Genomic DNA, 10,621 nt, shown 5'->3' on the forward strand with positions numbered 1-10,621 from the left:
TTTTTTTTTTTTTTTGTCTGTGAAGCTCTTTATCTGCTCTTTGAGTCTAAATAATAGCTTTTCTGGGTACAGCAGTCTTGTCTGTAGGTCCCTGCTTTTCATGACTTTGAATATTTCTTGCCAATTCCGCCTAGTCTGCAAAGTTTCTTCTGATAAATCAGCTGACAGTCTTATGGGAACTCCCCTGTAGGTAACTAACTTCTTTTTCTCTTGTTGCTTTTAAGATCCTCTCCTTATGTTTAACCTTTGGCATTTTAGTTATGATGTATCTTGGAGTGGGCCTCTTTGCATCCATCTTGCTTTGGACTCTCTGGGTTTCCTGGATTTGCATGTCTATTTCCTTCACCAAATTAGGGAAGTTTTCTTTAATTAGTTTTTAAAATAGATTTCCAATTTCTTACTCTTTCTCTTCTTCTTCTGGCACCCCTATGATGCAAATGTTGGACCTCTTGAAGTTGTCCCAGAGGCTGCTTATAGTATCCTCATTTGTTTGGATTCTTTTTTCTTCTTGCTGTTCTAACTGGTTGTTTTTTGCTTCCTTATGTTCCAAATCATTGATTTGATTCTCAGCTTCATCTACTCTACTGTTGTTTCCCTATAAATTGTTCTTTATTTCAATTAGTGTATCCATTGTTTCTGATTGGATCTTTTTATGCTGCTGAGGTCCTCACTGAGCTCCCTGAACATCCTTATAACCAGCGTTTTGAACTCTGCATCTGATAGATTGCTTATCACCATTTCACTTAGTTCTTTTTCTGGAGTTTTGTTCTGTTCTTTCATTTGGGCCATGTTTCTTTGTCTCCTCCTTTTGGCAGCCTCCCTGTGTTGGTTTCTATGTATTAGGTAGAGCTTCTTTGATTTTGTGTGTTGGTAGTGTGGCCTAATGTAGTAGGTGTCCTGTAGGGTTCAGGGGCACTGGCTCCCCTATCACCCAAACTGGGTACTGGAGGTGCGCCCTTCGTGTGGGCTGAGTACACCCTCCTCTTGTAGTTGAGGTTGGTTGCTGTTGGCAGGTCAATGGGAGGGATTTACCCAGGCCGTTCAGCTGCAAGGACTGGCTGTGACCACTGACCACCAGCCTCTGCCCTCTGTGGAGGATCAGCTGAGCAGGGGCAGGGTGGCAGTGCTCTGATGTGGTCTGTAGCTGTCCAGTGGGTGTGCTGCCCCTGGGGTTTCCTGGGTGGTGCAGGCCAAGGTCAGCCCCCACCTGTGTTCTGCCTGGGCCACCCTGCCTGAGCTGTAAAGCAACCTGAGATGGCTGCTACTTGTGCTGGGCCTGGAGATTGCCAGGTGAAGCCAAGCTGTGAATCTAAGCTGGCTGCTGCTTGTGCTGGGCCTGGAGCTCACTTGGGCCAGCTCTTGCTTGTTTGAGAGGATTTAGGAAGTTGTGAAGCATGAACCAAGACCAGACATTCATATGGAAATGCAGCTTGAGTGCCTATAAGTTGGGTGGGGCAGAGTCTCTGGGGATGCGCACCGCAGGCAGCAGCAGCAGCACCAGGCAGGTGCCCAGCAGCGGCAGCTCATCCGTGTAGCTCCGCGTGCATGCCAGGCGCAGCAGCGCTGTGATGTCACAGAAGAAACGCACCAGCAGGCAGGAGCCGCAGAAAGGCAGGTGGAAGACCGCCCCCATGAGCCCCACGGACACTGTCAGTCCCCCGAGGCAGCAGGCCAGGGCCAGTCGCGCACACAGCCCGGGCGTCACCACAGCCGCACAGCGCAGCGGGTGGCAGATGGCCACGTAGCGGTCATAGGCCATGGCGGCCAGCGGGAAGCACTCGGCGCCGTGCAGTGCCACGAACGTCCGCACCTGGACGGCACATCCCAGGAAGGAGATGGGGCTGCCCCTGCCCAGGCGTGAAGCGGCCAGGTCGGCCAGGGAGCGGGGCACCGCCCCCAGCGGGTAGCAGAGCTCGATGGCTGATGGCTGGCCTAAGAACAGCAGCATGGGCGGCTGGCTGGGCACTGAGGCCACTGCCACCAGGATGAGCAGGTTTCCGCCCAGCGTGGCCAGTGCACGGCCAGCAGCAGTGGGAAGAGCACGGGCCTCAGGTGTGGGAACTCAGAGAAGCCCTGAAGGAGAAAGTCGCGGGGCGTGGTGGCATTGCTGGGGCTGTCCATGCACCGCCCGCCCAGGGGCGCCTGGCGGAGAAAAGGGAGGGGAGGACCAGCCTGTGGGGTGCCCTCCTGCTGGCGGAGAAAGGGCCAGGTGGACGTTAGTGGGTGGGAGGGACGCCTTGTTAACAGATTTTCCTGCCTCCTGCTCTAGAATTCTTACAGTTGCTCGCTAGCGCACTTCCCAACAAAGCCTTGATTTTAGGCCCTTTCCTCACAATGCGTCACTTGTGACCTCCCCCCACAAAGAATTCCCTGCCACCAAGTACCAGGTGCCATTCTGAGGGGCCTGGACAGCCACGGGGACTGTGGCACCCTGGCCTGAGCTCCCCAAGGCAGGTTTCCTCCTCCCGCCCTGTGCTGTCATTTCCGTGGTGGGTCACAGAATCACAGAAACATAAAGAAGATGAAGAAGAACTTAGAGATCCTCTCCTACGGGCTCCTAATTTTAAAGAGAAAAGTTAAGCTGGGAGGTGGGGCTGGTGAAAATTACAAACAGAATCTGTACTCCTGAGGCTGAATCCAGAATTTCTCATGACTCCAAATGAGGTCGTAAAAAATGTCACCGGGGGCCCTGCTCTGGTGCCTCAAGTGGTGGAGCGTCATCCCCTGCACCAAAAGGCTGTGAGTTCCATCCCCAGTCAGGGTGTGTACCTCGGTTGTGGGCTGATCCCTGGTCGAGGTGCTTACCAGAGGCAACCGCCCCATGTTCCTATTTCCCATCGATGTCTCTCTCTCTCTCTTTCCCTACCCCCTTCTCTCCTGCCCTCCCTCTCTCCCTCTTGCTCCCTTCCTCTCGCTCTAAAATCAGCAAGCATGTCCTCAGGTGACGATTTAATAAAAATGTCACTGGTGCCAGTCAATCCACATTGATTTCGTCTTAAATAGAGACCCGGGCCTGTGCCAGGCGCTGAGGGACACCCTTAGGGAGCAGGGGGCGTTAGCGGCAGGGCCTGGCTGCCACATCAGGAACAACGTGTCCCTGACCTTTTTATTAAAAGTGACACGTATCTGTTCGAACTTGCCTTTCTGAGTGAGCAGGACATTCCAGATTTGCCAGCCGACTCACTTGCAGGCAACATTTGGAAAATGTCGATAGCCTGTAGGTCAACTGTGCTTATAAACCTCTGGGGTGTGTGTGTGTGCGCGCGGGGGAGGGGGTGGTGGGGTCTTAAGAAAGTCAAGGCCATGCACACTGGAGGACGAGCTTTGACTTTTCCAATAGTTATTAATTCTATCTCTTATTTCCTTATATCATTTTAATTAATTTTAAGTGTAAGCTGACTATTATTTCTTCTCAGTGACTCGGAGGCACCGTTTATAATCAGTGTAGGCAGCGGAATTTGTGCATCGCTGCTCTGCCGCAGAGTGCAATAGCAGTGAAGCCGGGTCAAGGGCACGGGCAGATGAAAGAGCTGAAAGGAGTGCAGAGAGCTTGAGGTTTACCTGCTCATGCTCCTTTTGCAGAAGAGAGTTCTGAGGATTTATGTTTATCAGCGTCACCCTGCGCTTTTCCTTGTTATCTGAGGGGAGTGTCTTCAAACAGATCTTTGTAGTCTTAAGGGGGATGCGCAGAGGGGGGTTCTGGGTGGGTCTAAGAGAGATGGAAGCACTTCTCTTGTGTTTTGGAGCCCCCACTCTTTTGGGCCAATATTCAGTCTGTTGAATATTTAACAAACGTCTTTCTGTTGAGTGCCTCTTCCTTGCCAGGTGTGTGGCTGCAGGTGTGAACAAGGGAGAAGCCTGGCTGTCCGGGCAGGCTCTCTCTGCTCCTTCCTTCTTAGAGAAGAAGGGGGTAGGGGGCAGAGGGACAGTCTTTTGCCTTCATGTTCATACTGCACAGACATGGAAATGACAGGCCAGGCCTGATGAAGGCAACAATAACTGTACGCTGAATACATATCCATGCTGCTGACATGGAGCCAGCCAGGTGGGCCCATTAAAGCAAAAGGAGACTGAGGAGTGTTTCTCTTTTGTTTCGAGTTCTTCAGAGGTTTGTCCTAGCCCCAAGGAATGTATGATACAAACCTCTGCGAGGGTGAGGGGGAACAGACCCTTTCAAAACTTCAGTGATTTGCTCCATCCCAAACCCAGCTCCCCCCAGCAGAGAAGCTGTCGAGGGAGAAGAAATGACTATAAGGTCTGCTCAAGCCCCCGTCTCCTCCAGGGGCGGGAGGGCAGATATACTCATTCTTCCAGGTGACTTACAGCACCAGCAATGATAGCTACGCTTAAGAGTGTCAGGCAAGTGCTCATAAGGGCTTTACACATTGAACTCACTAATCCCAGCAACAACCCGATGAGGTGGGTGGACTCTTAAATTCATCTTACAGATGAGGAAATGGAGGCCTAAAGGAATTCAATGCTGTGAGCTCATGGTAAAGCCAGGTTTAACACCCAAGCCCTTGATAGTCCATGGTCTATCCACTCTGTGCAGTCTTCCTTTCTTACACCTCTCCTAAAAATTCTTCCCATGCACGACACACCTGCCCCTCTTCCCAGGTCTCCTACTGCCTCTGCCTAAAAATTAGCTGCCCTCCACTAAGCTTGCTGTCCTCAGAGTTCTCATTGCTGACATTTCTCTTGAGGCTGTGAGGATGGGAACAATAATACAGATCATCTAAGATGGCAAACCTAAAAATAATTTCTCCTTAGCTTTGACATTCATCGCTGCTGCTGTTATTGTTCTGGCAGACCTGCTTTTCTAATTGTGTGAGGCTCGGTGGAGCATCCACAGAGTAATGGCTGGCTGGTGGCCTGGGACATCCCGGAAGTGGCTGGAAGCCTTGCTGGGCTGGGACCACAGATCTGCGGTTTGAGTTTCACGGTGCAGAAGGATTACCATTACCTGTAATAATGATGTGTTTTAAGTTGGTCGTTTCAGCAGTCAATAGAAGCACTTGTAAAGAGAGATGTTGAGAAGGGAGATTTGAGAGGCAGACAGTCAGGCCCCGCCAGATCACTGGTCATGACCAGACCTCCGGTAGCCATCCTCTGGACCACCTGCCATCCGTTATCCTGACTGCCTGATGTCTAACTGATGACCATCCTGACTGATCCTTGGGCTAAGAGCGCAGGACTAGATTATTCTTAAGAATGCACATTGTAGTATGAGCATTCAACTTTTCTTTCTTCTTCTGAACACTTTTGGGTTTTTGCCTAGCTGTGCTCCCAGTTTGAAGACTCTAAGACCCTTGAATAAATCTTGATCATTTGTTTCTGGCCAAGGCTCCAGACTCTTTTGAGTTCCTTCGGCATATGTTTGAGCCCAGCTTCTGCAGCATCCTGGCAGCATTCGGGCTCCATCACACAGCAGCTATTACGGCTCCTTTTCCTATGTCATCAGCTGTCTCCATGATTTATGACAGATAACTCAGAATTTCTTAATAAGCATACGTTTGCATTATAATGTGTTTCAGATTGAGTTTATTCTGAAGGTTTTCTAAAATCAGGCCTTTGAATTAAGACTTGTTACACCATTTTCTTGCTACGACATGCGAACTTAATCTTTTGGAGGCATTTTTTTCTCATCAGCTTGATGATTCCTCTACTCAAAGGAGCTAAATATCATCTCTGAAGTACAGGGTGTGCTCCCTCTCCCAGCCGTTTGTAATCTCAGCCTCCACCCGGGGTATGAGTCTCCTTTCGGGCCTGGTGCTCCTGTCTTGTGAACCACTGCCTTTTACATGCTGAAGCTGCCTCCTGAGTCCTGGATGCCTACGTCCGGTAAGATGTACTCAACGGCTTTTGAAAGTCTAAATAAAAGACAGGCTTTGTTATTTCTTGTTGGCATCTCTGCCCCCTAAAAACCATTTAAATAGATTTAATAAGGGACATTTTCCTTACACGGACATTCTTGCTTTTCCCCCTTGGCGGTGTTTTCTGAAGTAGTTAGTGATCATACATGTTATAAAACTGAGAAACCCTTGATATTTTCTGTGTCTCCTCAAGAGCCATTCTTAAAGGGATGCTTTTGTGGACAAGCTTTTAGTTCTCCAGCTCTGGGTCAGTACCTTACCTTGGGTTTTGAATGTTGGGCGACATTTACTCTTCAGGTTTCCTGACAATTCAGAATGACAACAGTGTGTGCACTTGTTTTAGAGTCCCCTCAATAGGAGCTACTGTTAATTCTCTTTTCTTAAATCACTTGTGGGATTAGGGCCTTGGGTAAAGTATCATTTCAGCTTCATGCGCTCCTTTATTTCCATCTGAAATAGGAGCTTTGAACCACACAAATTCAGGAGTCCTGCTGATCTTAGAGCCTGCTCTCTGCTTTTGATCCTTTTAAAGAAATTCTCGGCTTTAACGAAGCAGCATCCATTTGAACTGGTCTCTCTGACCCAGGCTTCTGCCAGAGGAGGCAGGATAGACTTCAGAAACAAGCCTTTTCATGTTCAACATCCAAGTTGTCTGGCAAAGAGACTGTCCCAGTTCGGGGACTGGGAAAGTCATCTTTATCACGCATAAATGCATGATCATTGTACTGTTACATTTTTGAAAAGTATTCTAGCCCTGAGCGTCGGTCATTTTATCTGCCTGAAAATATATTAGCATGTCTGCTCTATGGGGACACTGGTTTGTTTTCTAAATTTATTTTATAAATGGTATCAACTATCATTTTCCATGAAGTCAGTTTTAGTAGATTTGAAATACTGTTAATTTCTAAACTGCATCTTAGGCCACAAAGCAACAAGAGGGGTCCCTTGAGAAACTCCAATGGCCCTCCTACTAAAAGATGCTTTTCTGTATCTTGTTGGCCACAGACTGACAGCTGGGAACTAAGGAACAGGGTGAGACAGCTACTTGGAGGAGGAAATCAAGGCAGTCACAGTTCTGCCAGGGTATTTTCATGGTTCATTAAACCGAAAAAAAAACAACAACAACAAAAAACCAGAAACAAACCCACTGGTGAAAAAAATGCATTGACCTCCTAGGCCAGTGCCTATGCAGGACAGAACACACTGATGTCCTCGGAGCTGTCCCAGAAAGCCATGGGCCTCCGGAAACCCGTCCTCTGTGAGGCCTGTGTGCATGGTTTTGGCCTCAGGAGCTCTTTCCTGCGGGATGCTCTCTTTGCCATCCTACTGCCTACCCCCAAGTTTCCAGAATAGACTCCTGTGGTTTCGGAGAAAAAGCAACAGAGGTGAAAAGGACAGAATGGATAGGATTCGGTGGGCCCAGCTCTCCTTCAAGGGTGGTGGCTACTGTGGCTTGTGTGGTTTGCGGCAGTGGGGACTTAGCTCTCTGGCCAGGAGCCAAGGAATGGATGGAGCCACCGACAGTGCTGTGACAGGAAGTGGTTGTGTGGTCACGTTTTTGTGTCTCGTGGAGCTAAGCGACAATCACAAATAGCGTCTTCATGAATATTGTGTATTCTGCCTGCAGGAGATGACATTTTCCTCGATTCTATTCTTGCACGTTATTCTATAGAAACAACCTATCACTGAATGCCTCCTGCCAGGAGAATTTCTATGCATTGGAGGAAAAGACCAGGCTTTCCCCTTTTTTTTTTTTTTTTGTTTTTTTTGGTGGGAAAAGCTGAGGCAGAACAGGTGCATTGGGGCAAAGATAGTGAATAAAAATGGAAACAGAACCAAAAAGTTCTGGCATCTGTAGCTGTCTCAGGCTCCTCTCACTGCGCCCACCTCAGTGCGCCCCAGATGAAAGGCTTCCACACGTGCGAGCGCGTTAAACACCGTGTGCCCCACGCTTTGTGGATGCGGGGTCCCGGGTATGACCTCAGGAGGGCGGTGGTGTGGGAAGAAACGCAAACCTAGCTGGGAAGCGTGCTGATCGCCTTATTTCCACACTCCCTTCTGGGCACTTCCTTCTCTTCTCCGCCCACGTACCCTGTCCGTGCCCGGCTTCTCCTTACCTGGGCCCACACAGAGGGATGGCTGGAGGTGGGTGGGGAGGAGACACAGATCTTGGTGACTGGAGGTTAGAAACATCCCAGGCAGGATGAAAAACAGCAGACTGTGGCGCTGCCGTGGGCGGTGGTAGAGGAGACGCGGGCTTGAAATGGGGAGAGTGAGGGATGGAGGGGCGGAGGGGGGAAATCAGGCCGGAGCCCTTCCACAGCCGTTTTTGGCTAGCCGCCGCTGGCCCCTGCCCTAATCTCCGCTTGCTCTATGTCCCTGGAGAGGTCGAGAGAGAGGAGAGGAGTGTACTAGTCCCTTCCCCGGGGAGGGCGGGCAAGAGCAAAGGCACCTGTGATTAATACGCTCACTAAAAAACCATCCTCGGGGCTGGGGACCTGGCTGGGGCTTGGCACACACACAGCGACTCTCCAGCTGTCCAAAGAGAAACAATTCTCCCCACCACACGCGGCCCCTGTCCAGAAGGCTGTCTGTCCCACCGGCCCTGCGCTCTTTCCCTAGAGGGCTCATCCCCCCTTTCACTCATCATGACAGTTCCCCTCTCTGCGTGCCAGACCAGGTGGCAGCCCCAGCGCCTGCACTGAAGTGTCCTAATTTGTCCCACGGCTAGAGCAGGGAGCCGGGAAACTGATTAGGAAGCCTTCACCAGAGGGGGCCTCCTGACCCGGGAGGGTGAACTAGATGATTCTTGGCAGGTTCCTCTAAGTCTGGCAGCTGAAGACTTGCTCTTGAGTTTTTAGTCATTATCCTGCACGTCGATGTGTATATACGTGCGCCAGCTTTGGAGGACTCTGTGACGTCATCTACTCTAACTCATTTACTTGTTCGTTTGTCACTGACTCAACAATTTCATAGCTATTGAGTACCTACTATGTGCCAGGCTTGGATCTAGGTACTGGGGTATATCCATCAGGTAGCAAAACAGACACTGCCCCCCTCCCCGACCCCCTGCAATACTGTCCTTGTAGAACTTACATTCTAGGGAGAAGAGAGACGCAATAGCCAAGTTCAGTGAATTATATAGTAGATTTGAAAGTGATAAGTCCAGAAAAGTTAAGGAGGAGAGGAAATGTGAGGAGGTGATGTGCAATTTTAAATAGCATGTGTGAGGAAGGCTTTAGAGGTAAGGTGACATTTGATGCAAACCTTGGAGGAGGTAAAGGGGTGAGTCATGTGGATATCTGGGGGAAGAACATTCCAGGCAGAAGCATTAGCCAGGGAGAGGCCCTGAGTGGAGAGCAGGTCTGGTGGGCTTGAGGCCCCCTGGCAAGGAGGCCCCCCGGTAAGGAGGCCCCTGTGGCTGGGGTGAAAGGATGGACAGAGAAGCCGCAGGTGAGGTCCTAAAAGGAGAGCGTGGCCAGCAGGGGGCGCCGTGCAGGAGCGCGTGAGAACTTGGCTTGTTTTCTGCGTGGGACGGGGCCTTGGAGGACTGGAATGCTGTCGAAGGACGGCTCTGGCTGCTGCATTGAACACAGACTGTAGGGCACCAGGGTGAGGGAGAATATGGGGGATCAGACTAGCAATAGAAGTGAGACGTAGTTGGGTTCTACACATATTGTAAATGTAGAGCCAGCAGAAGAATTCCCTGAGGATTGAATATGGGGTGTGAAAGAGAGACACCAGAATGACTTTATTTCTTGCTTGAGATGAGACCCCAGCTGGAGCAAGCTGGGGAAGGAGAAGTTGTCAGAAGTTCAGTGTGGGGCATATTAAGTGTGAGACATCTGTTGTTAGCTGTCCAGGTGGAGTGACCTAGTTCACACCTGGGCACGTGATCTGCAGTTCCAGGACGAGATCCATGTTAGAGGTAAAAATTTGAAGTTATTGTCTATTGTAGGTGATATTTAAAGTCAGGCAACTGATGGAGAGATCATGATGAGAATGAATATAGTTGGAGAAAAGAAAGGGTCTCCGAGCAGATCCCAGTGGTATCCCGAGTAAGGAGTTTAGTTTATACAGAAGGGGGGTCTGGGGGGAGTCTCCAGTCCCTCTCTTTCAGCTGAGCACACCACACACTTGTGTTCTGCCAAGCTTCCAATTTGCACATCTCCACCATCATAGAATATTTACATGGAAAATGAGCCCATGATATAGTGGGATGACTTCCCCTATTGATAAGAAAAAATTACTTCCACCCCGATGCAGTTCTGTTAAAGATAATGTGGAGCAAGGAATGATGACCATATGGGAAACAGGGGTCTAACTGTTCCCATTGCTCCTTTTTCATAAAGTGTAAGGAGCTACACCGGAGGCTGAAGTGAGGGCGAAACCCAAACCCCACGGAGAAGGAAAGAGTTGGAAACAAAATTCTGGCTTCTGAAATTCCAGGTTCTTATTCCAAATCTGTCTCTTTTGTTTTGGCTATGTATTCTTTAGAAAGTAATTTACTTTGTCTGAACCTTAGGTGACATGACTGAAATATAAGAAATATACCTCCTGTGTCTAAATAGCAGCTTTTGCTTAAATATTTTATTTCTAATAGCTTTATTGAGGTGTGATTGACATATAAAAAACTGCATACACTTAATGTGCACAAATTGATTAATTTATACAGATGTAAACCCTGAGTTACTACCCCCATACTTAAGGGAACAGACATGTCCAATGCCTCCCAGAGTTTCCTGGGG

General features: G+C 49.4%; 1 protein-coding gene across 1 annotated transcript; it reads right to left on the reverse strand.

Moving 5' to 3' along the window:
• Window positions 1–1,438: 1,438 nt before the first annotated feature.
• Window positions 1,439–2,124, reverse strand: LOC150002284 (olfactory receptor 10AC1-like). Its single transcript, XM_090286915.1, is given in 2 exon segments — window positions 1,439–2,013; window positions 2,016–2,124. Coding segments are annotated over 2 exon segments (681 nt in total). The 5' UTR covers window positions 2,122–2,124.
• Between the last annotated feature and the right edge of the window lie 8,497 nt (window positions 2,125–10,621).

This window comes from Furipterus horrens, unplaced genomic scaffold (genome assembly GCF_987537825.1).
Source record: "Furipterus horrens unplaced genomic scaffold, mFurHor1.1.pri manual_scaffold_9, whole genome shotgun sequence".
NCBI lineage: Eukaryota > Metazoa > Chordata > Mammalia > Chiroptera > Furipteridae > Furipterus > Furipterus horrens.